A 27,355-nucleotide genomic window follows, 5' to 3' on the forward strand; every position below is an offset into this window, starting at 1 on the left:
CACCTCACATCACTTTTTTTTTTAAATGACACTTAAGTGTATCCATTACAATAAAACATGTACATGAACACACACAAAAAATTCTCACACACACACACCTTCAGTTTAACATTTTTTTTTTTTTCAAAGACAATTCAATAAACCCTTCCCTCAGGAACTAAACATGCAATATGCAAATTTTGCTTTAAGCTGACAGTGCCTTAAGCCGAGTGCCACACGGAGATGACCTGTAGAATTTTCTTTTTGAAATGCCACATACATTTAACCTACGGTATGTTAAAGTTATTTATCTATGTTTAAAAAATGAAATGTATTTTATTGAGGATTTTCTGTACCATAAGTCCAGTTATGTGGGCCTGTGTAGAATCAGGGGCAATGTTCATCTCTTTAGATGGGGCTCTGACGTTCTTGGGGTTCACCGTGATCCTGTAGCCAGACAGTCTGACGTTGGGGGCACGCCAGACCACGGTGAACGCGGAGGGCCCGACATCGATGAACTGCAGGTTGGTGGGAGCGGGGATCGCTACAGAAAGAGGAGGATAAACAACATTCATATTCAGTGATGCTAGAGATATGATGTGTCAAATATGTTCTTAGGGTAAATGATGGATGATGGATTTTGGCCAATGAGAGCTCATTTGGGACTAGTGGGCGGTACCTGTATGCTGGGTGCCCTCCAGTGGTTGGCTGGGGGTGCGACCGTGCATGGGAATGATTTTGACTGTGTACTCGGTCCCTGGACGCAGACCACGCAACAGCACGCTGTCGTCTTGGCCTCTCGGGGCGGGCTGGTATTCGCGTTCCCCTTCCTCGGAGCTGGAGTAGAGAACTCTGTACGAGGTCACGGTCCTGTCTGGAACATCCCACGTCACCCGCAGGGAAGTGGTGTCCACGTCAGAGAAAGTCAAGTCTTTGGGTTGGTCCTGGGCTGCAGGGCGGATACAAAGGAAAGATAGAAGATTAGTTTTTGCTAAGCAATGCCGGTACTTCTTATTGATGGTTAATACATATTATGCATTAAACACATTCTAAATGACCATATATTTGGTTCAATACAATAACCGTGGCACTTTAACCAGTTTAATGTCTACTCAGTTCTAGGTTTCATTAAAAAAAAATACTACGGTAATTTAAATTAGGCTAACAGTGCCGGGATCAACAATAATCAATATGAACCAAACTGCCAAAGGATGATGGTACCCCTGGCTATTGAGCGGGCTTACTTACTTGTACTAGCTTTATCCACCACTGGGGGGCTCTCTCCATCTGTGCCAATAGCATAGACACTCACTGTGTACTCCACTGCTGGCATCAAACCAGTGAATGTCATCTCTGTCTGATCTGTAAACAGCAGGAAGAGACCATGCAGAACTCAGACTCGGTGTCACAGACTTTTGATTAAAAAAGCAATGCATTTCAGGTTATGCATGTAGAGCTTGGTAAATCTAGGGAGCAGTGGAAAACACACCTTACTAATAAATGTCACGTTTACCAACAAAATAAGTTACAATAATATATACAAATTTCACATTAAGGGTCAGAGTAAAGAAAACGTAACTGCTTAAACCAGTGACTGTGTGTGTTTGTGTGTGTGTGTGTGTGTGTGTGTGTGTGTGTGTGCATGTATGAATGTGAATATTAATTTCTGTGTCTTATACTAACAAGGATAAAAGTCTAAGAAAAAATGTTTCTATGTATTTTGGATAATCTCATAACCTAAACAGGACATTCCTACTTCATCATCACAGAGACTGGTTTTAAACATCAGAAATAAAAAAGAAAGCTTTTTTTTTTTTTTTTACACTTTTTGAATGCTGACAGACACAGACATAGAGACATTACCAGGTCCCACGGTTTTGGAGACTGAAGGACCAACACCACGCTTGGGGACCCCAGTCACCCTGTATCCAGAGATGGGTCCTTTAGCAGGAGTCCAGCGCACAGTCATGGTTCTCTCCTTCACATCTGTCAGCTCCATTCCAGGGGGAGATGGAACATCTATGAAAAAGAAAGAAAAAGAAAGAAAGAAAGAAAGAAAGAAAGAGAGGTGTGGATAAAAGATATTATGAAGAGAGCAGTAAATGCTTCAGGAGAGATAAGACACACAGTGCCATTTGTACACATAACAGTAAGGATGATAATCATATCTTAAGCAATTTCACAACAGTAACAAATCACTGGATTTTTTCACTTTCAAGTACTGTCAGAGTTACCTACAAATCACAGACCTCATACATGACCAGTGTTGTTTAATGTTAGGGTTGTGATCGTATTTTCATTAAACCTGTTCCCAGATCAGTTTTTGTATCATTGCTACTCACGGGCACTGCTGGTCCTGTGAGTGATGTAAATGGGTGTGCTGGTTGCCGGACTATCCCCTCTCCCACTAACTGCGTATACAGTGATGGTGTAGTCAGTGTTTGGACTCAGGTTATCAATAGTGGTTGTTGTCTGAGTCCCCGGTACCGTGAACTCCTGGGGTGTCTCCCCTGTTAGCACAGGAATGAATGGAAAAAAAGTCTTTAGACATACCTACACAGGGTGGAATATCTGTATATATATGGACAACAGGAAGTATTTATGGGTCACTCAGTTTGTTAAAACTGACTAACTCAATTACCTGATTCTCCGTGAGTGATCTTGTAGAAGCGTACAGGGACAGCAGGGGCATCCCAGCGGATGGTGATGCTGGTGGGGCCTGAATCCACCACCTCTAGATCAGTGGGGGCATCAGAAACTGTGGAGGCAAGTACACTGATGTTGAGGATGTGCAACGGCAACTGAAAGTGCTGGAAACTTCTGTTTCACTGTTTGTACGATCATCCTAATGCTTGTGTTAGTCGTTCATATGATTGCAAGACAAATTTCATAGCAAAGATGGTGAATTATTTGAATATAGTAAAGAGGTGAGTTTTTCTTTTAATGACACCTTAGGTGAATGCTGTATTTTTGATGAGGCAGTCAATGAGTAAATGAGTCATTGCCAGCCGTATCAAAAAGGACAGGCAGACAGTTAAGAGTACTGAAGTACAGAAGGGTCTGACTATAACAAAGTGCCCATTTCCAGGGGCAATTTGACAAGAGAGAAAAACCTAGAGTGAGAGAGACAGAGACAGAGAGACAGAGACAGAGAAAGAAAGTAGATGGGGATAGGGAGATAAGTAGACAGAGAGAACAGTAAATTAATGAAATTTTGAAGAGGGGACAGCAGTATCCTTACCTGTGGCCTGAGTTCCAGTGAGGGGCAGACTCTCTTCGGAGCCACTGATGGCGTAGACATGGACCACATACTCTGTTTCGGGGACCAGGTTCATCAGAGTGTAACGGTTACGGTTCGGGGGAAGTCTTTCTTCCTTAGTACGACCGCCTTTGGTCATTTGATAGCGGATGCGGTAGCCAGTGATATAGGCTCGTGGGGCCACCCAGTGAACAGTGAAGGAATTGGTGGAAACATCAGAGAAGTCCAGACCAGTGGGTGAATCCAGGACTGAGGGAGATGAGCGAAACAGAGAAAGAGTTAAAGAGTAAACATGCTAAAGGAATGTGAGAGCCCCTTCATGCTTTAAAAGACGGTATAAAGTTCACGGTTCTAGACTATTCTTTGTATGTATATATATGTTTTGTAAGATGTATGTTTGAAATTGTGATCATTTTGTTGGGTTTTAAAAGGTAGAATGATTATATACAGTCAGACAGACAGACACACACACACACATACTCACGTGTTCGTTGAGTGCCAGTCGCAGGTGTGCTCTCTCGCTCCTCGTACACACACACGACGCTCACCAGATACTCTGTGTTTGGCAGTAAATCTGCAGACGTGAAATACGGGGAGAAAGGGAGAAATTGTGAAAACAAGTAGTAGGCAACATCAGTATTTCATGAGACACTGACAATTTGCAGTAATAGCATTTTATTATTGACAAAAGAACTGTTATAAAGTGCTGCACAATAAGAATATCACTATTGATGATACACTATAATACACTCCGCAACAGTTCTCTTAAGTGCCAGCTGTAAAAGGAAAGGAAGAACTAAGCACTTACTCTGCAGGACGAAAGAGTTGGTACCTCCGCCCACATTGACCTCTTGGGTGTCATCGTCGTTGTGCACGGGATGATAACGGACAACAAAGCGCGTGATGTCATTAGGGTGTACAGCGGGTGCAGTCCAGGATACACGCATGGAGTCTGGGCCCACCTCATCAAAGTTCACGTTTTTGGGAGCAGGGACGGCTGAGGAACAACACAAGTAGAAAAGTTACTTAAGCTGAAATCGCTTCTGTTAGCAGAGTCACTTCCAGAACCAGTGGTACCACATACAGGAGGGACTGCCAACCAGCCTTTAAGAAGGAGTTTCAGTTATTTCTGATGTAATGTGCTTTGCACAGCTCAGGATGGACCTTGATTGGCTTGGTGAAGTGCGTTCAAATAGGACTGGGAAACAGCCTGTCCATTTGGTGGTAGAGGGCCTGATTAATAGCTGATTAATAACTCTTCACGAAATAGAACACATCATTAGGTTAAGCCTTACTATGTCACCTGAATATCAACCTAAAAATCTACTAAACTGTGGTTTTAAAGTAGTTTTGAATGTTAATTTTGCTATATTAACATTACTAATATTACTAATGTAACATTTTGAGATGGAGACGCATTTGGGTTGGGCGATCTCACAGTGTAGGCATTGTAAAAAGAATCACTGCCATTTCACTGCTGAAGCCTTAATGAATTAATGCAGATATTTTATACCCTGACATTACATCCACGAGCTTTACCTCAGCTGGAACTACTACAGCTGGAACGGTTTTAAGCCCGACACAGAGAGAAATATGAGCTTTACTAGATCTATGGAAGACGTGTTAAAATGAGCTTCATTTAACTGACAATGTCAGTGAAAGTCAGAACAACAGGAATACTAAGTATAAGACTGTCTTTCATAATTACATGAGTCTCTCTCTCTCTCTCTCTCTCTCTCTCTCAGATTTTGTTGTTCTGTCCCCCTCCCAAACTTGTATAAAACCTTGGGACAAAGATTCACCAGTCTGAGTTGTTTGCTGCTTGATCATGGCTGGTTCGCTCTCCCCTCCATCCGTAAGCGCTGTGACGCTGATGTCATAGTCGATTCCGGGCTCCAGCCCGCGTACTGTGTAATAACCGATGGCAGAATCCACCGTATCCTCGAGAATCGGAATGCTCTCGCCTGCTGCAACTACTGCGATTCGGTATCCCGTTACAGCGGTATAGTTTAGCGGACTCCACTTCAAACTGATAGTCGTGTCGGTGACATCGACAAAACTGAGGTCCCGCAACCTCGGCACATCTAGCGTGAATTAGCACGGTAGGATTCACACATATGGAGAAGAAAGACAAGACAAACATACAAGCCGTGGTGATAACAAATTAGCTTGAGCATGTCAATTACAGGTTATCTGATGCACTAAAGCAAAGATTAAATGCCAAGTAATGATTTGTCATGAAACGTGCATATACATTAATTGAACGTGAGACATATAGTATAATTAAAGCATTCTCAAAATCATCAAAATCATCAAGTTCAGATTGAAAAGCCAAACCGAACATGGAAGTTTAATTACAGTTAAGTTGCATGTTGTGGCCACATGTTAATTCTATTCCGGAGAACAATATATGTGCAGAATCAAATTAAATGCAATTTCTAAGAGTATAAAGACAAACTTGACAATTAGAGAGTCATGCATTTTCGTAGGATTATGACATTTCTGCCCTTATCTGTTAAATTGTTATAGAACAGCACATAAGGTTAAGGAGACTGGAGATTTTTTATGTTCACAGTGCCCGTTTTGTTCAAATGATCGAACTAACACAGCAAATCATCCATGCAAATTAATGCCAAATTAAACATTTTCGGCTAAATATCAAGATGATTTGTGCGCCTGTAGTATACAAAGGATGCTCCACTGGTGTTCTTTAATGCAATATTCATTTATGTACTGATGATTTCCTACATAACTCATGCATGGAAGCAACCTTTACCATTAGTGCAGAATTCACAGAAAATATAACTGAAAGGTTAGTAATAATTCCTATGAATGAGAATGGATTTCAGGACGGGTGCAGTCAGAATCACAAATAAAGAGAATGAACGCAGTTTAAACGAACCCTTAAGTTTTTCGGTATGGAGTCCGTCCTGCCGCTTACCGTGCAATGAGTAAGTTACTGCACCAGATGAAGCAGCTCTTCTTAAATTTGCATTTTTGTTCAAGTTTTTTTTCATGTTTGAGATTAACTTTAATGAGAAACTGTGCTGACAGATTCCCTAGCTTTGTCCAGCAACCTAAGAACCAGCACTATTAGCTTCCCCTTCTGGTCTTAGACGAGTTTTCCTGGCAGAATGAATCGAAATGCCACACAATTGGAAAGAAGTGGACTTCTATGAAGGGGAGCGGCCTTGATGGAAACTTGTTTCTTTTTTGGTTTTAATGGAAGGTGTCCTACAGAGATGTTGGTAGAAATCCCAGACAGGATATGATGGAATTAAGAAAAAGAGGTCTCATTTCTGATAATGTTCCATGATACCTCTACTGCCAAAAAATGTTGGCTGTACATCTTGGCATTACCCACGCTGCAGAAATGCTAACACACACACACACACACACACACACACTCACACAAACACATCACGAGTGACTGCATGACACCCAGGTAAGAGGTGTGCAAAGAGTGAGTGGGAAAGATTAAAGACTTGAACTGTGAAGAGCTTCAGTTCTGGTTATTTGATCCGATCAATAGATCTCCATACACGTATGAGCTTCGACAACCTAAGGCAGTTCAGTTCCTGAGCTAATAAACACTCAAACTGAAAGGTTGCTTGCCTTGGGCCAGCGGAGCTTCTCACCTTCACACTAATTTAATATAACGATCCCCCAGAGCAATACAATTAGTACAGGCCTGGGAGCTTACTAATTGAACTAGAAAATGTTTTAAGACCCTTAGGGAAGCAATCTCAGCACCAGAATCAACCCTTGAGTTGATCTACGTGGAACTGAACATCTATCAGGCCTCCATAGTTAGGTCCAATAACTTCAGTTACGCCACCATTGGTCTCTGCTTCATTTTATTCTCCTCTTGGTTGAGCCAAAATGCTCAAGTGACACAGTGATAGATATGAATGACCCAGGACCAGGAAGATGAAGCTTACCTTGGGTAATGGTTGCAGAGATGGGCTCACTCTCTCTGTGGTCTTTGACAGTGTACACACTGACATTATACTCCACTCCAGGGCTTAAATGCTCCAAGATGCATGAACTCTGGTCTTCTTTCACAAACTCTTCCAGTGAATTTCCACGCTGTCCATTGGCTGGTGTGCAAGTCACCCTGTATCCACTTATGTCTGCGATTAGGCAAAAGAGAAAAAAAGAGAAATACAGTTAAAATTTGCAGCATGAAACATAGGAGAATTCATCACAAATTGGATGCAAGATCAAATTCAGTCGCACACTCTCACACAAACGAAAATACAAGACCATGGTCTACTGGGAACCACTTGCCTACAGTGACCACAGGAGACAGGCAAGGTACAGCTTAGGAGGAGAGTTGATATTTACCAGGAGTTGCAGAGGGGCGCCAGCGAACGGTAAGATCGCCTGTATCTGGGTTGGACTGCACGTTTAGGTCAGTTGGTGGAGACAGGGCTGTGAAGAAATTAGAGAACAGAAACAGTGAAAAGAAGAAAAGAACAAAAACAAAAACAAGAGCAATGTAACTAAAACTCACAAAACCAAAAGTAAATTCTCTTTTAAAATCTCAATCAGTAGTTTGCTCAAAATGTCAGTATTTCATGCACTGAAATAAATGACTCTTATGTACCAATGTCAATTTAGAGTAGAAATTTTTCTGTAAATTTAGTAGAATTTAGATTATCAGTTGTGTTATGGGACAAGATATGAACTGGTTTTACATAAACTGTGTTTATATGTGAGCCCTGTGCTTGATGGTTTTTAAGTTTGTTTCTTACATGTGACAACATTTTGTGTAATGGGGTTGCCATGGTTACGGCCATTAACCATGGGCTGGACACTGTATGTATACTCCAGTCCAGGTGTCAAGCCAGAAATGTAAATACTTCCTGTAGCAGAGGTCACATCTCTAGGTGCTTCACCACCTTCGCTGGGCCACACTGACACCTGGATACAAAACATCAATGTCAGAGGTCAAAGGTGAAAGTGCAGAGGTTGATTATTTATTCAGACAAACTCAGCCTAGAACAGAAAGTTCACATTCAGGCCTTGTCAGCTAAATATGACAAAAAAGTACAAAAATCACTCCCTTGAGGACCCAAACAGCAAATGTGTAGACTCCAATGAGAATCTGTGTCATTACCAATCTGTATGGAGCTAATCGATGTAAACCACTCAGCTTAGACTTTATTAATTAACTTTGAATTCTACCACTCCTAATTAGGCACATTTTCATGTTGGAATTACAATGGTTTTACCTTGTAGCTAAAGCGTGGCACAGGGGTCCAGGTAATGATAATGGAAGTGTCTGTGACATCTGTGGTGAAACGAGGGGCATTTCCCATGGATGGAGCTGAAGGAGGAAAAGGAGAAAGAATAGAGTGATAAGGTAAGCAGTTATGAGGGTGAGTGGAGAGACTCCCAACATAACCTTTAGTTAGCCATCCTCAGCATAGTGGTCAGTAGTTCAGGTGATCAGAGGAACAGTATGAATTAGCTAATACTATTAATATTAATAAGTTTCTAGTGTTTGTTGCAAATTCAGCCATTCAGGGAAACTGACAGTCAGACAGACAGATAGACGGATAGACAGACGGACAGATAGATAGATAGATAGATAGATAGATAGATAGATAGATAGATAGATAGATAGATAGTTGGACTGCTTCTCATCAAGGAGGATGTCTTTGTCAGCATTGTGGATAACACAGGCAAGTCAATGACGAACAGAGAAGGGAGAACTGAGAGAGAGCAAACAGGGAACACAGTCAGTCTGGAGGTTTGGCTCTGTCTCTGCGTCTCGAGACGGCAGGGTGAGGGTCGCAGTTCTGTTTGAAGTGTTAAAGCGAAAAAAAAAAAAAAACCCAGGTGACCTGATCTGCCATCAACCCCCGCATATAGCACCCCCTTCACACATTCTCTGTGGCTCACTATGGCAACAAGAGATCTTTATACATGGTCTGTTTGGCAACTGCCTGATTCTTTAGTGACAGAGTGACAGAAAGACAGGGAATATGGTTAGGAAAAAGGGAGAGATGGATGAGTCACGGAATAAAGGAGGAGAGAACATGAGGACAGTTTGGCTATAGTTAAGTGAAAAACGCAACTTCAACTCCCTCTCACAAAACCACCCCCGCCCCCCAAAACATAAGACATCAGAATATCAGTTGCCATTAACTACAGTAAAAACAGAGAGGGCACAGAATAGCTACTCACAAGTGGTGAAAATGCTGGTGACACCCTCGCTAAGCTGGTTGCCTTGCACAGAATGGAGAGTGACTGTGTAATCGGTGTTTGGTCGCAGACTGGTCAGAGGGTACTGTGACTGTTGGGCTGGGATGCGGAGCTGTTTGGGGTTGGAACCCTCCACGATCAGGAAGAGACGATACCCCGTCACCACTGCCCTGGGCACGTTCCAGATGACCAAGGCACTGTCCTCCGTCACGTTGGCAAAGCGCAAGTTGGTAGGAGCGTCCGGTTCTGAACACAGAAGCAGAGAAATGAAAGATATGTTTGCACAGGGGGCTCTGAAGAGACTGGTGATCAGTCTGACATTTTAACAGCCTGCTTTTTTTTTAAGTGTATAACAATAAGAGAAAGATATCAGTAATCTTGATATCATATCCTTGAACTCAAGACTTTTAAGCATACGAAGTTTATCCTCGTATCTATTTTCCTACTTCTAGCCGCTGTGTTATGAATGAGGGTGTAGGTGGATGTCAATTCATGAGTGTCTATCTTATGCATGTGCATGTGTGTGTGTGTGTGTGTGTGTGTTTGTGTGTCTTCGTGTGTGAGCAGCTAACTCACTTGTGGATTGTTCCCCGACCAGTGGTTCACTCTCAGATCCTCCGCTGACAGCATAGATGTAGAACCGGTAGAGTGTGCCGGGCTGAAGGTGTGTGATTTCTGCGTAGGCATTGTGTGTGATGGGAAGATGAAGGGCTTTTCCTGAAGTACCACTAGAACTGACTGGGAGGAAGGCCACGCGGTAGCCAGACACATCATCGGGAGGACCCGTCCAAGTAATGGTGATCTTTACATCTGACACTTCATAGAACTGCAGGTCTGTGGGAGCTGGGACTACCTCTGTGGACAGGAGGTAGGAGAGTAATCAATTAGTGGGAAGCACAAAAATCAGTGCAAAGATTGTGACTCTGATAGCCTTGGAGTTTAGAAGCAGAACTGTTTTTAAGGATAATATCAGTAGTAGTGCAACACAGATTCCGAGACGAAATGAAGCCTAGGCCTGTAAGTGAATTCTGTACATCTGGATTACCTTCATTACAAACTGAGAACTCAAATTTATTTTGTAACCAACTCTTATGTACTCCCTGTTACTGTTCTGTTTATTCCCTTTGGCTTATTCTGAACTGGCAAAACAAATACATATTTGGTATGAATTCGTTATACTGGATAGCAGACAGTGCAAAGTGCTGTACAAACATCCTATGCATTGATGGTTGAATTCCTCAGAATTAATCACTTTTATTAAACAGTGACAGTTAACCCGTTCCTAACTTGTGGAGGCCTTACCATGTTGTGGCTGTCCGGCTGTGTTGACTTGCACAAAGACCGGCTCACTCTCTAGATTGTCCTCCACAGCGAAAATGCTGATATTATAGAGCACGCCAGGTCGGAGGTCACCCAGTGTGACAGAGGTGGCACTTTCAGGGAGTGTAAGCTCGGTACTGCTACCTTCGACAGATGGCGTGTATACAACACGGTAGCCTGTTCACACAAACAAACACATGTGAATTCTACAATGAAATATTAGTAGTAGTAGTAGTAGAAGTAGTAGTTGTAGTAATATTACAAGTAGCAGTGATGCTTAATTAACTAATTCTGTGTTTCAGTAAGTAGCATAAACATTATCTTGGCATTAATGACCTGTGATTGGAGCTTGGGGTCTGGACCAGCTGATCACAATGGAGGTCTCCCCAACCTCACCAACCTCATGTTGAGTTGGAGCATCAGGGGCTATGAAATGGGCAAACAAAATATGAACAAAACATTGTTAGCTCCTCGAACAAGTGAATCAGTCTGCGCTATAGATGGATCTACCTGTTTTTTTTTCCAACAGATTAGACAAATCAACATATAAGGTTTTTTTAATACTTAAAAAACACATGCCATGTAAAGGAAACCAGTACACATCTTTGAATTTAAACATTTGTGTAGAGATAATTTGTAAAGGGATCGTTTGTAATATTGCCCTCTGCTGGTTGGGAGGACTCTATGTCATCTGTGTAGATTGGACTCACCAGTGGTCTGCGTGGTAGTAAGGATAAGGGTAGCATCTCCCTCTGGTTGGAGCTCATACACTTGTACATTGTATCTGCGTCCGGGCAGGAGGTCACTGATGTTCACAGATGTGGCTGTACGGGGTAGTTCTGTTGACCAAGAGAAAGAAATGATAACATTTAACTATTTTCAACCAAAAATGACCACTTCATGAAAACCAAAAGTTCGATGACTGAGCGACTTGGATTAACACGACTGTGACAGAGGTGAAAGCAAAACCATCCCAGTGAAGTAAGCCACGAATGAGAACATTTTCAGTGCACACTCACCAATTGTCTTGGGCTTGGATCCTTCCTCCGTGAGTTCGTACTCCACCCTGAAACCGGACACGGTGTCAGATGCAGAGACCCAGGAGATGACAAAGCTGCTGGAGGTGATTTCAGTTACGGACTCAGAGGTGGCCACCAGTGGTGGGGGCTGGGTGGTCTCGCCCTCTGAGGTTGCCACTATGGGAGACACAATGCATTTTGACCCCTCAGCAAATTAAGTAAAGAGAAGAGTAGAAAAGACGTGAGAGGACCAGAGATCGTACTGAATCAGACCAGACCAGAGCAAACCAGAACATGTCCACTCACAAGAGCCGTAGGTGGTGGTGAAGTCAAAGCGAGTGATCTCTCGACGACCGCTCCGTAGGAAGCTCATGAGCTGACCCTCGTAAGTAAGACCAGGCTTGAGGCCTGAGATAGTGTAAGAGTTGAGATGTCCAGGAATGGTCACCTCTTTCCAGGGGACACGGGAATTTTTCTATGAGGGTGAAAGGACAGATGTTACATAATGAACGCGGAACCACAGGCCTGGAAAATGACAATTTGTATATCCTTTAACCCTGTGATATGTTTCTTATGGAGCGAATCTACGGCTGCTTTAAACTGAATCTGTATATTCCAATTTCCAATATTCATTTTTATTGTCTACATTGAAAATCAGACTATTTTGACATCATACCAAATCATGTACATGTTCCCAGAGTGATCCCTATCGTTCAGATCCTCAGGCACCCTATCCTTTCACAAACTGTGTGTGAGTGTGTGTGTGTGTGTGTGTGTGTTTGTTTGATAGAGAGGGAGAGAGGGGGCTTGCAGCCTTGCAATGCTTTTTGCTGTCATGAATACATAAACCACTTCAGAGGGACATGCGCTGGCATTCACTTAGGACTTGCAAATATTTCCTACCATCTAACAGACAAACAGCCATTCAAAAGCAGCCAAAAGTAATGGAACAAATTTCAAAGTTTTTTTTTTCCCCCTGGATTGAATAAAACAGTTGGAAATACAGTGTTAAAGGCAGCCGCTATTTAATGAGCCCCTTCCACCATTTGCAAAATGTTCTGTTTTATGGTCAGTGCCACATTTGCAGAGTGTTTAAGTTCAAGGACCTCTACTTGTTTTTGTGTTGAAATTTTATACTGTGCTTTTACTCAGTGTAAACATGCTGACCCCTTTCCTCAAACTAAAGTGACCTGAATACTCAAAATATTTGCAATTTTCACAAACGTGTTTTATATTGCTCCTAATTATTCTGAGTCTGTAGTACTTTTAGAGGGTCAGATTACAGTGCTCATATTGTACAGAGATATCAAATATTCAATCACCAGATTTAAGTTCCAGTCTGAGAGAAACCAGGCTTCGTAACATAAGGCAGTTAAGCACCTCTCAATGTTTAGATGAATATGAAAACGAAACCTTAATTGGCAGTGTGTTCCCTGAGGAACGTCATAAGGAAACTATGTTAGACATAGACCTACCACTCTCCACTTCAGGATGTACTGGGTGATGTGTGCAGAGGTTGGAGCATTCCACTGGATAGGGTGAGAGTTGGGTTGGTTTCCTGCCTCTGTGATAATAACCCGGACAGGGCCTAGTGGAGTTACAAGAGATAGGCTTAAGGACAATGTTCCAGGAAAAAAAATAACCAAGATGGGTTTCCTTTATAGGGTAATTCAACTGCAAGACAGATGGTAATGTTATTTTGAATCATGGTTTGAGAAACTTTTATGAATCGGTTGATCTGCTATCATGCAGGTGAATTGGATTACATATCAGGAAGAAAAAAGAGAGCGGGTCAAGACGTCAAAGTAATGATCTTGTTTTTCGGAGTCTCTGCTGACCAATAGAAAAAACAATCCAAATCGGGGAACAGTGTGCTACATTGGGACAGAGCAAATCATTATGTCCAGGTTATACTACTACACCCTTATGAGTTCACAGAACCAAATGGCCTCTTTTGGCACCTGTCAAAATGAATTCCACCAAAGTTTCAGCCACCAAATGAAAGAGTCTAGCCAAAAGAGTTTAGAGGGTTCCTGTGTGAACCCAACGTTAAAAATCACACTTGGACATAAAGTTCTGCCACCCCCACATCTCTTAGTTCCCAGGTTCCCGGACTCTGGCACAACAGCTGTAAGCAATCTAACAAGAGTGAGGTCATTTTGAAGAGGGGTCCCCTGTTTTTCTCTCTCTCTTTCTCCCCCTTTTTTTTTTGTTACAAATCTTACATCGACTAGTGAAACTGCTTTAAAAAGTGGGCTATGTGAGGGCAATGCAGATCTTGACTCAGAGTTTGCATCACGGTCTAAATGTGCTAATCTGAGAGAACATATTGACTGTGGCCTTGAGAGATTTTGACCTGTGTTTACCAGGATGAACTAAGATAATCATTCACAGATTGTCCTTGCCAAAAAGGAGGTTAGTCAAATCCAGAATCGATAAAGGTCTCCAGGCCAATAAACCCCATTCTGAGGGTTAGCAGGATAACATGCCAACTGTTAACCTGAATTAAATCTTTTTTAATGCTGACATTTTGTAAATGTTCCTGAAAGTTTTTTATTAGCTCTCTCAAATGATGGTAAGGAGACCCTCGTGGTGTACTAACCTATATACTACCACCTATTACAACCAGATATCTGATATTTGGATTTTTAAACTAAAATGTGAAATTGCTTGTAGTATCATGCGGTATTGCACTGAGTATATCTGTAATAATCTCAACTGTTATTTGAGGTACGCGGTGCTATGGATAAGGGTTTGAAATCTAGCACAGGGCCAAAGGGATATGTAATTGGTAGGATGTTGGACGTAATTAGTGTCTCCCCTTAATAAGTCAAGAGCTGTCAGCACCTCTGTAGGGGGCTGAAGACAACAAAGGAGATGGAGGATTGAGGAGAAGGGGAGTGTCGGGGAGGAGCAAGGGGCTTTGCATGTATGCCCCCAATCAGACTGGTAAGCATCAAAGTGTTTGATCAACCACCTGCAGAGGGGTGGTGGGGGAACCAAACTGCTTCCCTTTACCTTCAAAGAAGCTGCTGATTGGGAAATGACAGGGTGGCGGGTGTTAAGTAAGCCTGTCGGCGCTAAAGACAAACATTGATTAATTGCCTGCTGGTCTCTGAGCTTAACAGAGTTGGGAGTGAGGTACCGTCACACCATACTAATGGACTTTTCAGTGAAGTACCCATATAATTACTATAAAGTTCTGCTGCAGGTTTTACTTTCCTTGAAAACACACTGAGGGTCAGTTTTTAATTTCTGACTCTGGATGACAAGTTGTAGACAGCAGTGACTCTGATATCAGTTGCTTTATACATTGTCAATGCTCCTAGAGCAACCCAGGCAATTACCAGCATGTTTTCCCCTCTAAATGTCTGTATGGGTGTATTGCAAACACGTAAGTTTATAGATTAGGGTCACTCAAGATCTCTTACCTCTAGACTGTGTTGGTTCACAGGCCAGTTCTCCAATGCCATTGCCATGGCAATAGCACCTATATAGGATTCCGTGGGCAACTTTGTCCCAGGTGTCACCGATCTGGTAGAACACTTTGGTCTCTGGCTCCTGGCATTGGTCTAGAAACAGGGTGGACAAAAGTTTATATCCACTTGTGTGCCATCAACAGTTGTTTGATAGTTCTGTCTTCTGTGTTGCGTCTCCCTGTCTCTGCTTGCGTGTGTTTGCATGTGTTTAAGTATGCGTATAATTTACAACAAGTGTATTTGTGTTCCAGCACAAACCTAAAGCATGCGAATCCACATTATTCTTGTTTAACTTTTAGAAAACACGAGAAAGAGTGGAGCCGCCATTGTTCTGTTCACTCTATTCAAATGAATTGAAGGAAGCATACTCCATTCAGTAGAAAAGGTAAAGGCTTCTTTGAAGTAGGAATGAGGAAACCTTTAGTGTTACTTGTGCACACAATCTCCAGAAACCAACAGGGTCATACACAAACAATGGAAGGCCTTGCTACTTCAAACAGCTCTGAAAGAAGGAAAGAGGACGTCAGCTCACCGACAGCGTCACATCTCCAGCGGCCGCGGCCTTGGCCGAAACACGTGCAGTTCATCATATAGCCCTCATCGTGGCGTTTGTTGAAGGTTTCGTTCACCTCATACGTCTGACCGGCCACAATGCACTGGTCTGGGGACAGGAAAAAAGATATTACGTGTCATTAACCGTGATTCAAGGCACTGGTAATGAGAGGCTTCGCGTATAACAACATACGAAGCCTGTGATTGGAGTCACAAATAAAGAAGTTGCAAATAACAGAGTGGTTCATTTAGACAACCCAGTAATGACTGGTTGAGAGATAGGAGAAAAAAATGGCATTGAGGTGGACTGAGGCTTTGTGGCGGGCAGAAAATCTAAAGTTCTGGAACAAAAAGTTCTTGACTTGACAAAAACAGTGTCATCTCACCTCTCAGCTGGGAGTAGGCAATGCAGCTCCACTCTCCACGTCCATTACCCAGGCATTTACAGCGCATCATGTGACCTAGCACGTCGTGGCGCTTGTCCCATTCATCTCCCGTACGGTACATCACTCCATCACTGGTGGTACACACCTCCTCATGAGCTGTGTATACAAAGTGGAAGGAATATATAGGCATTCAGAAATGGATGGATGAAAGGATGGATGAACTGAAGGACAGACTGTACCTGAACAACAGTGTACAACCCAAGCAGTGCACAGCTCAAATATACTGATGAGTACAGATGACGACAGTAAGTTGAGAGATGACGAAAAGTATAGCACAGTGACACTTTTGAATTTGTATGTCCCTTGTCTGTTTTTAATATTACCATTTAAGTTCACTGACTGTGTGTGTGTGTGTGTGTGTGTGTGAGTGTGTGAGCTTGTTCCTTGGATAACTGCCAAAAAGACACATACAGACAGTTAGCTTCTGGACAGGATCCAGAACTTGTACTAACTTCCCGGGCGGAACCCCCGTACCCAGCAAGTGAGCCAGTGAGACCACAAATCAGCTTCTCTTCATCACATATTATTACACACTCTTAAACACACCCACTCTTTTAATGATTCTTTAAAGGCAGACTCAGCCCATTTATTGGTCATGGGGATTAACTGCCTTCAAGTGACCACTTCAGTTAAACAGCAATTACTATCCATAAAAAAACAGATGTCCAGGGAACAGCCAAAAAACGTGATTCATGTATATCAATGGATTTAAGTGCTGAATTATCATGTAATATCATTGGGTTTGTCCCACCCAAATAACTTGCAGTTAAACCTCACATGTTGGCTAAAGCTGCCTCTGGTAAGTTGAGATAATCTATCAGTGTTTTAATACATAGGGCATTTTAACTCAGTCAGAATATTAATTTGTTTGCCTTGGCTAAAATCAAATATAAGGTGGAAGGGAATTCATACATGCAAAATCATGACAAACATTTCGACGCATCAGAGATGTTTAAGTCACTAAATAAATGACTGAACTGAGATCAATAGCTCTTTCCCTCACCAGCCATTGGGCAGAAGCCAAAGCGTTGATCGTTGTCGTAGTTGGTGGTCGTGCCGCACCATTTCATTCCATCACGGCGACCGTCAGAAGTACAGTCGGTGTAATTACGTCCGTTGTAAATGAAGGGGAACTGACACAGAGCGCCGTTGGAGTTGCCACCTCGAGTTGGTACCACAACTGAGGAAAGAATAAGCAGCAATTGAACAATGACCCTTCAGAAATCTTTTTCACCTAGTCCTCAACTGAGTACTTAACAGTGGTAGAAATGGCTCGTTTTAAGTAAGCTGCAGTTTATATAAGGTGATGATAATGACAACTAATGATGTTTTTGCAGAGTCACTATGGAGAGCTGACATCCATCCAAAAAAAAAAAAGGTTCTGTATTGACTACTGCTCTAAAAGTCTCTCTCAGTAAACAGTATCCAGTGTTCTGAAGGTTTTTTTTTTTTTTTTTTTTTTTATTCACAACAAGCTCTGGGCTTTGAGTTAACACTTAACTAAAGCCAAACCAAAATCCCTGCGTAGGAGAGCCTGGTTTAGACCACCTCTAATTACAAATACACTATTATATGCGCTATCATGTATAAAGATCCATTTACCGTTCCTCTCAGTACAGAAAGAGTACAGGCCGTCAGCGCCGTAGTCTGAGGTGGTGCTGCACCACAGCTGTCCATCTGTCCGACCTTCTGATGTGCAGGAATAGTATGTCTTTCCGTTGAACACAAAGGGGAAGACACATGGCTGGCCGTTGGAGTTTCCACCATATACTTGTGACTGACCCTCTGCCCAAAATCAAGACAAATGGAGATTCAATGCAGCATTCAAATGTGCCGACTTTTAAATGGAACATGATATCAGCCATAAAGCTAGAAAATAAAAATGGGAGACATGCGCACTTTTACATTCTAGTCCTTCAAGTTAAACGATAGTCTCTGCTTCTACATCTTTCTTTGCTTCACAAATAGATATGCCATGTATAATTAAAGCTAGGGGGTGATCTGTTATTTTTTAACAAGGGCATAGCCCAATGGCAAACAGGGGAGATGGCCCAATGGTCACTGACATCAGTCTATAGAGTATATAGGGGGATGACAGGCTAACAAGGGGGATGCATTTTGATCATTTTCTTAATAAAGGGGGATAGCATCCCCCTCATCCCCCCTACAAATCGTCTACTGATTATAGCAAGCGATTTGCATGTGACGACAAATCCAAATGAAAATACATGGGTAAGTTGGTGTCCTAACAGAAATGACTGACCTGTCTCCTCACAGCTGACTCCATTACCCAGACAAGTACACAGCATGGGCTTGTTTCCCTGAGTCCTGTGCCAGCGCATGCCCAGTTGGTAAGCCACCCCAGAGTCTGTGCGACAGGGTCCGTCATCGAGGAGCTCCGTTACAACGTTCCGCTGGTCCACCACTGGTTTGACTTGTGCCACGACACGAGAGCCTGTGCCTGTTCACCAAAAGTACGGACAAAGAGACTTAGCGATTAGCAAGGGACCACAGATTACAGTTGGAAGAAAAATGTCATTGTTTTAAAGACAACATATACCTGAAAGACACAGAGAACACACAAAGAACGTTTATAGAGGTAATAACGATGGAGCCTTAAAAAATCTGTGGGTACGCTTCTAGCCCTCTAGGCCTTTCCGAAACTATACAAGGATGTATATGTAGCAGTTTCTTGTAGTTTGAGAATCAGTGTTAGTGTGAAACTCACCGAGTGCAGTGGTGTGATGAGCCGCGTGCCTCTCACATTTCCATTCACCACGTCCATTGCCACTGCACAGACACTGCAGTGTGTTGCCCTGAGCGTCCTTCTTTGTCCAGGTGTCTCCGATCCGGTAGGAGGTCCTGGTGTCCTGGTCGTTACAGCGATCTGTGGAAGTCAAGAGAGGACAGGGCAATTAACAGCACGGCAGGAGGCTCAACACTGAAAACAGCAAGACAGCAATGCAAAAAGGCAGACCAACATGAAATGTGAAAATAACATTGATGTTCTTGATGGACACCCTAAACCACTGTTTCTCTACTCTAGCCCTGGGGACCAGCCTAACAACAAATTCTGCTTAATACCCAAAACCAGCACACGTCATTGAAGAAACTAAATGCTCAGTAATCGGTAGGTAAGGGAAATCAGGTGAGTGCTGGGCTAAAGGAAGAAAAGTGCTGTTTTGTGGATATGTTTGGATTCAGTTAGTTTAAATAGATAGAGGTAGATAATGAGCTTCTGGGAGGTATCTTCACACATTTCAAGGTGTCATTAAAAACAGGAAATCAACATGCTACAACCAGCCGTGTACCATCCCAACTAAAACTCATCCCAAATCTAACCTCTCTTCTCACGAGCTCCTGACCGAACTGCTCGGGAATCACATCTTCTGCACCACGGTTAAGCCATTTAACGGTTTTTGGGGGTTTTTTTTGGTGCTCCCTACAAGTTTTCACAGTTGTTACAGAAACATCATAATGCTCTTAATGGTGTTTTTCCTAACCTCTCTCTTTCCTCTGCTCTATCCCTTGACAATAATAACCTTTCAACAGGACTGCAAGGCACATGTTGTTATTTTCCTCCTGCCTGCTCCATTCCAGCTGCGAGATGCTTGCAGCCTGCCGATGATGTCATTGAGGGTGCGACAATCGAATATTTGGGAGATAATGTAAGGAATTTAGCTAAAGTCTGGGGAAACTGGAAGTGAGTTGTTGTGTTGTAGCGACGCTCGCAAAACAATAGCCAAACAAACACTAAAGTCTTTCTCCAGATGGCTGACTACGCATGTACTTTTTTAGAATTGAAACCATGAGGAATTCAAAGCACTTGTGTTACATAAATAACAATGAAATGGTTCTTGATAAACATGCCGGGCCAGTAATTCTTCTAAATGTCAAGTGACATGACACAGCTCAGTGCAAGTGTTACAGGGTGCTTCTGAATGAACAATATTTGGAAGCTGTGCAGCAGAAGGGGCTCATCCGGTAATAATTATGTTTTTCTAATACCTCGATTAACATAGTCTGGAAATCAGTTCAAATGTTAATACGGGTACATACTTTTCCATGGTATCCACATTTAAGGTCTTCCTTAGTTCCTTTTTAAAAAGCTATTCCAATGCCATTGCATCTTGGTACAATTTAATATTAGGCTGGAATCCACGCTGATAATCACCGTATTGAACTGTTTTTAGTACACCTGCCCTATAAAATGTTTTATCATTCAACATTTGCCCGAGCTTAAAGTTCCAGAGTTATTGAAACAGTGTGAAATCACAGAGGACCACACCTGGACTTCTCCCAAGTGAGATCTGACCCAGCTGTTTTCAGTAAGCTATTCAATGGATCTTTGTTTCCATTTCTCCAGATGGTATATTCCACATGTCCAATGTGTCTGAGCTCTTACGCAGTTTACATCATGTTGATGGAAAAAAAAAGGATTCAGCAATTTACTACTCAAGGTTTACTCTTTGCACTGACCTGAGATCAGGCTTTGATTGATCAAAACTAATCTTAGCAATAAGGATCTAATAGACAAAGCTGCACTATACTTTCACCTATCAGGCAACACCAAAACAACCTCGGCTTAAACTCAGGAATGGCAACATGTTTTGTGTAGAAACACCAAAAAAAAAAAAAAAGTATATCACTGCCCTGAGATCAGATCTCACTATTCTTATCTCTAGGCATTACAAGAAAATCTCTGAACTGATGACAGGTCAGTTACAGTTGTACAGAATGAAAACAATACTCACTTCTTGAGGTGCAGGTGATGCGGCCATTCCCTTCACCCAGACAAGTGCAGTCTAGAACCATCCAGCCCTGATAAGGTTTCTCCCATGTCTCACCCACCATATAGGCTGCTCCTGCGGCATTGTCATAGCAACGCTCAGCTGTGGAAATAAACATGGTTAGCTAAATTCAGTTAAAACGGCTTTTATACATGCTTTACAATGGGTTGGCAACATGTACACATAGCTACATTATAACTTTATAATGTATTTATTGACCATCCTTCAGACAGACTAATAACTAAGGATATAGCGCGTATATGTCTCCTTGAAAATAACGAGCAAAGACACACTGAAGTTAAACTATGACACTTGCGTTTTCATAGTGATTTATGGATTAGTGTCCTTTAAATATTTGCAATTACGACATGCATTTTCCAATTTCCAGGAATAATCGTTGAACAGCGAACTTTGAGCCGTTCTAACTGTAATGTTTAACTCCGGGCGCAAGAACCCTTGTCTAAACACATAGGGGTCTAGGGTTGACACTCACCCACTGGTTTGCATGTCCACTCCCCTTTTCCATTCCCTAGGCAAACGCATTCCAGCATATAATTTCCAGTGTCGTGGGGACGTTTCCAAGTGTCTCCAATTCTGTATGAGTGGCCTCCTTCGTGGCAGCGGTCTGTTAATGAAGGAAATCGATTAGCTCTCTGTAAGTACGCTAATATGGGCAAGAAAGCAGAGCACTCCGAATTCGACAAGTTTGTCGAAACTTGAACTCACTGGCAATTGTGCAGCTTATTTTGCCCTTTCCAGAACCGATGCAAGTGCAGTCCCAGATCATGCCATCCTTGGGGCGTTCGTAGGTCTCCCCAACGCGGTATGACCTCGCGTTGATTTTATCGTAGCAAGTCTCCTCGACTGCAAGACGCAAGGAATATTTGTCATCATACACCACGCTGAACACAAGATGTCATTTAAAGTAAAAACGCGTTTATTTCAACGACTAAGTCTGTGCCTACACAAGACCGCTCTACAGAGCAGTGCGCAATGACGCACGGAAAAATGGCTCATTAGCGCACCAGTGAGCAAAAATAAAGCTGGATGCGTAGACCTCAGAACGAAGCCTTGTTAACCAAATTCAACAAAACATTTTTCGTCAACCACAAACAAGAAAAACACAACACCACTTTAAACACAATGTGAATATATTCTTCTTACGCTGCCAAAACAATGCATAAAAATAAATGCAACAATCTCACCTTCTGGTTTAGTTTTACACTTTACTCCAGCCGTCCCTTGACAAGTACAGAGCAAAGTACTGCCCATATACGGCCGTTCCCACTGATCGTTCACTCTGTAAAAGCGACCATTTTCGTTGCACCCGTCTGTAAGGCAAACAGTTACATTTTAAGACGCATGCTATAACCTGCCGTTAAAGCTTAATAAACATGGGTTGAACAATGAATGAAGCATTTAGGAAAGAATGTAAGAAACATTGTCATCCCACACGAACATCTTATACGTGGTTAAATTCATATTGAACTAATTTGTTCATTATTTTCAATGAAATAATGAAATTGTTGCAAATAATGTATTCAAATATTTTTGCACCTACAGTTCCTTCAAGCGAACAGACTGACTTACTTTGTGGAATTGGGGCAGACCCTTGTTCATCATACCCTGGGTCAAGTTGTATTTGTTCCTGGGCTTGCCGTTTATTTTTCCCCGTGGACTGCGGCATACAATGGACAGCGCTGCCTATGCAGAGCGCGACCAGCAACCCCGTTATTGGGCTACTAGTCATTTTTTCTGAAGAGGTTTATAGAAGAAAGTAGCTGCGAAATGATCCCTCGATATTCTTCGTGTTTACTGATGATGTACTGGGAAGGCGCTGAGATTTCGGTTGCGGAGGCCGTAGCTCTTATAGTCCAAAAGTATTACCAGCTGCCTTCCCTGGAATGATCTTAGCCACCGCCGTTACACCGCTGATACAGAACGACTTCAGCACCGTTGGGCAGTTTTATCCTTGCTAACGGGGGGAGCGACAGGGGGCTGGCTCAATTCGTACGCGACATATGCGTCATCGTCGCCAAATCTGAGGGTTGTCCGAGGAAAACTTGCTCACTGCCGGATATTATTTGAACAGTTACCTGTGCGTCAGTTTTTTTCAGTCTCACTATACCTTAAATATAATCACATCGGCCCACTTATGATGATTAATTTCTTAAGCAAGATGAGTTTTATTTATTTAGTCCATATTTCGGATTGTGTATATATATCTGTATGTTGCATGCTGCATTTTGTCAAAATTACAATTGTGCTGGTAGAACCATTTAGTATGTTTACCAGCTAAACGATATGCACATTTTGCACACTGCCCTGAATTAAGCGGACAAATGAAATGAAGAGGAAAGGATTAAAAGTACGTAATGGTGGTTTGTAAGAGTCTTTTTTGTTTGTTGTTTGTTTCTGTTTGTTTCTTCTTCTCACATATTAGACAAAATCCAAACGCTTGGGAAAGCTATCACACAATGCATGCCCTTATCAGGCATTTGCCTCGCCAAAGTTAGAACAGTTTCTTTTTTTAACATGTATATCCTGAGTGAGAGATTGTGGGAGCATACATTATTTAGTCTACCGAGTAGTTAGTTGCTATCTGATGGATGATTCTTGCCAAACGAAACAAACACGTCATTCTTAACATTCTCAATCGGTATACAGCATTGCAAGCATTTTAACTTAGTTGTGATTTTTGAAAATAACTTGGAGTTAAGCACCCAAGTGAGGAGAACGCGACACTCATACTAATAAAACTTTTTTCCTCACACTGACTGAACCACAACAAAATAACTGAGGAACGGTCACTGAATGTAGTAACTGCTGTCCGCACTTGCTGAATGAACTTTTCATTTTCATGCATGACTGTTTCTTTGTGGTTTAATACACTGTGCACTTTCAATTTACAGACATTAGGTGGAGAAAGAGAGTGCGCTCTTTCCATCCTATACCTGTAAAATGATGAAATATTTGCTGTCTGCCTTGGGTTATGAAACTGCTACTAGTCATCAGTGGAACATATGGCTCTTCAGTAATCATTTGGTTTTGGGCTCTCAAAAGAAAAACCTCACCTCTCTAGTCCAGACGTGAGCTCTTTCAGCTCTTTCAAACAAATAAGATTTGTTCTTATTTTAAATAATTGTGTTCAGTTTGTATATATATCTGATTCATCTATAATTCTCTCATTTGTATGAACTTTTCAGTGTAGTGTCATATGTATGAAAAACAGTAGTTAGCTTTATAAGTTACTTCTTCCGTGTCCTAAATTTGGTATTATGACTGTTTTGGACAACTGTCACAAGTATTAATATGTTGATATGCTACTAATACTAATTCTGCTTTGGGCAATTATTTTGTCTTCAACAAATTAGTTTAATCTTGTACAGAAACAGTTGTCAAAGTAAGGTTTTTTGGATTACCTTAGGGGAATGAGAAAAGACATTTGTGAATGATTGGTCTTTTTTTGCGCTTGGACGAAGTGTAAGTTTAGATTTGGAGATGAGGAGAATTTGCTGTCAGAGAACCTCTGGGCTCCATCACGTTGCAGGGGAAAAGTTCACCGCCAGCGCAGCCCCGAGGAAAACTCCTTGAAGGAGTATGTCTGGATTTATCACACTATCTTCATTTTACACCAACGAAACACTTAACAAATGCATATTATCTCTTGCAGAAAAGAACATAAGGACAGAATCAAGCCATCATTGTGACATTTTATTTTATAGCCGTTCTTTCTGTTGACTTCTACGGCGCATTTATAAAAGAGGTAATGCGATACGGATTATGTAACAGTTGAGAAAAAAAAAAAAAGGTTGTCATGGGAGTAGGGGTCAGATTTGAGGCTATTTAGGCTGTAGATTATTGCAAATTCTTTCTTTCCATCCTTCTACCTTTCTCTCCGTTCCTCTTCTGTGCCATAGATAATCTCTCTGAGTTAAAGCCTATTGTGTGTGGATATACATCTGATGTAAGAGGTTTCTTATCGTTCTGACTTCCCCTCTACCAACATTTTGCAATGTGTCTGTGTCAGCTGTGTCTACAGTCAGTTTACTGGATATCTGGTTTAGATGGTGTATGGGCTTTTTGAATGTGTGTGGAAGTGCATGTTTGAATACAAAGAAATCTGTGTTTGTGTGTGTGTGTGTGCGTCTTTTGTCCCTCTCTGTGTGTGTTCGTGCAAACAAGGGCAGTTAGGTGGGTGTATGAGTGTGGGTGGAGGTTGCTGTATGACTACTGCCGAGCATAATTTGCACATGTTTCTCTGCACGTGTATTTGTGAATGCTTTTGCAGAATTAAAGTTCACCGAACAAGTATAGGTACTGCCAGGACCAAACTTGAGAGGACCAGCGTTTGATTTCTCACACTTAATCAGTCTTACAGTAAACCATTTGGATGAGAAGGAAAACGGGACAGTAACTCTTCTGGTGATTCATATTTGTGGTTTTTGACATTTTTGGGTAAGTAAATATGATGAATTTCACAGCTGGGGACAGGAGAGGTGGACATGATAAAACAGACCAAGTTTGGAGCAGTTAGTTGCCGATAAAAAGAGTAGTCGCACTAAAACCTCTAGAGGTTAAGGAACGGAAGAGGTTTTTACTCATGGGCCCAGAGTGAAACCACAGGCCAACAGATCGTTTGTTTTTGTTTTTAGAGTGTATTTTTTCTCTCTTAGTTCAAAATATTTCCTTTTCTGCTGCTAGTGATTCACTAAATATGTTTTGCCTCCAAGGCAAAAAATGGCTGCCAGAAACATCAAATACTTTCCACTTGTGAAATGAATCAAACAGTAGGTTAAAAAGAACACACACACATACACAGACACGCACACACACAGACACATATGAACACACAAAAAGAAATACGGCTCTAAATGTGTCCAGCACACTGTTCCCAGGAACATCCAGTACTTCCGGTAGTTTCCACAGCATATAAGGTAAATATGGAAATCAAACAAACATAACAAAGACTGTGAAGGATTGTGATATGGAGTTAGCACTAAAGAAAGGTGGTTCCATTTGCAGTTTTCCTAATGTTTTCACACTGTCAAGTTAAACAGCTACATCTGTATGTAATGTGTTAGAAGTACAAGGAGTACGAGTCACAGAGGACAAACTTGAAGAAGACCTCCAACCCCTGAGGAATTTTTTATCGTACTTTTTTTTTTTTCTTTCTCTCTTTTTTCAGATTAAGAACGTTCGTTGTGTTCCTCTACTGTGTTCTTATAAAACGCAGCGTCAGCATTTGGAGAAAATCTTGAGAATCACTCAGTGTACTTGAAAGAAAAATCTGTACTGCTTTTAAAGGATTAAATCCTGGATATTTTAAAGACTAAAGTTTCACGTACTTCATCTGACATTTTGTTTTATTTTTAATTTTTTTTTTTCTTTTTTTTTTACCACCAGGTTGGTGATTGAAAATCTTAGAGAACTGCCCTTGCGATTGAATGGATCTCCAGGCTGGTGATTTTATCATGCATGCTAACAGCTGAAATATCTATTTTAGAGGCTCTTGAGTCAGTAAATCTTGAAACACGGATTCCAGTTTCCGGGACAAGTCAGTTGTCTGCTGGCCCTCTTATCCAAAAATGGCGTCTTACCCCATGAAGTGTGTGTGTGTGTGTGTGTTTGCGTGTGAAGGAGGAGGAACGGACCAAACTGAGGACTAAGACACAGCCCAGAGCACTTTCTGGATTAATTACCTTTCCTCCTTTGAATTCACAGGAAGTCCGTCTCTATTCCAACTTTTGGCTCAGAAATCCACATCTGCTTTTCCTGAAATATCTGTGCTTTTAAGCTTTTTTCCCCCCAAAACTAGTGTTGTGGCTGTTATGGATATATACCCTGTGTTTCATTTATGTAAAACTGATTAAACGTTAAATATACATTTTTGTTACATCTCTTTCATCTGTCTAGAGGAGAACATTCCCACCGTCAGAAGAAAGGAGGAAAAAAGACTTTTGTTCCACCATCTAAAAGATCTTTTTTTTTTTTTTCCTTTCCCCTGACGTGATATGGACACACAGCTTTTGATGTTTAAATCAAAATATTCTCTGTTTTCTCATGCAGATTAAAAAAAAAAAGTCTTTGAAGTGATTGTTCTGCCCTGCCCATGTATAAGTTTTTATTTGTTGATTTTGTTTATATCTTTTAATGATTACTCATATAATTTCCAGGTTAAATGTTCCAAAAGTTGAATTCTCCTCCTCTGTATTACATAACAGGGGTTCAGTGGTGATATTATCTGTACAGCTGTCATCTATGTAGCTTTTTTTTTTTTTTTTACATAGAGAAATAT

The 27,355-nt window shown here is 41.7% G+C and overlaps 1 protein-coding gene across 1 annotated transcript in view; it reads right to left on the reverse strand.

The window, feature by feature from the left end:
* The window catches only part of fn1b (fibronectin 1b), a 29,944-nt gene extending 6,955 nt beyond the window's left edge, over positions 1–22,989 (reverse strand). The window contains exons 1-34 of the mRNA XM_030780952.1: positions 22,702–22,989; positions 22,263–22,412; positions 21,784–21,921; positions 21,551–21,682; positions 21,022–21,159; positions 18,996–19,154; positions 18,531–18,728; positions 17,870–18,052; positions 17,271–17,447; positions 16,208–16,363; positions 15,802–15,930; positions 15,222–15,362; positions 13,266–13,378; positions 12,097–12,265; positions 11,791–11,967; positions 11,482–11,610; positions 11,108–11,197; positions 10,754–10,948; positions 10,028–10,306; positions 9,434–9,697; positions 8,476–8,570; positions 7,996–8,164; positions 7,586–7,672; positions 7,180–7,371; positions 5,041–5,322; positions 4,047–4,235; positions 3,723–3,812; positions 3,221–3,487; positions 2,621–2,737; positions 2,331–2,489; positions 1,843–1,998; positions 1,228–1,341; positions 659–928; positions 336–523 (exon numbers count right to left, since the gene is read on the reverse strand). Of these exons, the coding sequence (XP_030636812.1) occupies positions 336–523; positions 659–928; positions 1,228–1,341; positions 1,843–1,998; positions 2,331–2,489; positions 2,621–2,737; positions 3,221–3,487; positions 3,723–3,812; positions 4,047–4,235; positions 5,041–5,322; positions 7,180–7,371; positions 7,586–7,672; positions 7,996–8,164; positions 8,476–8,570; positions 9,434–9,697; positions 10,028–10,306; positions 10,754–10,948; positions 11,108–11,197; positions 11,482–11,610; positions 11,791–11,967; positions 12,097–12,265; positions 13,266–13,378; positions 15,222–15,362; positions 15,802–15,930; positions 16,208–16,363; positions 17,271–17,447; positions 17,870–18,052; positions 18,531–18,728; positions 18,996–19,154; positions 21,022–21,159; positions 21,551–21,682; positions 21,784–21,921; positions 22,263–22,412; positions 22,702–22,807 (5,598 nt within the window). The 5' untranslated portion in view covers positions 22,808–22,989. The remainder of the gene's footprint in view (positions 1–335; positions 524–658; positions 929–1,227; positions 1,342–1,842; positions 1,999–2,330; positions 2,490–2,620; positions 2,738–3,220; positions 3,488–3,722; positions 3,813–4,046; positions 4,236–5,040; positions 5,323–7,179; positions 7,372–7,585; positions 7,673–7,995; positions 8,165–8,475; positions 8,571–9,433; positions 9,698–10,027; positions 10,307–10,753; positions 10,949–11,107; positions 11,198–11,481; positions 11,611–11,790; positions 11,968–12,096; positions 12,266–13,265; positions 13,379–15,221; positions 15,363–15,801; positions 15,931–16,207; positions 16,364–17,270; positions 17,448–17,869; positions 18,053–18,530; positions 18,729–18,995; positions 19,155–21,021; positions 21,160–21,550; positions 21,683–21,783; positions 21,922–22,262; positions 22,413–22,701) is intronic.
* Between the last annotated feature and the right edge of the window lie 4,366 nt (positions 22,990–27,355).

This window comes from Chanos chanos, chromosome 7, assembly GCF_902362185.1.
Source record: "Chanos chanos chromosome 7, fChaCha1.1, whole genome shotgun sequence".
Lineage (NCBI taxonomy): Eukaryota > Metazoa > Chordata > Actinopteri > Gonorynchiformes > Chanidae > Chanos > Chanos chanos.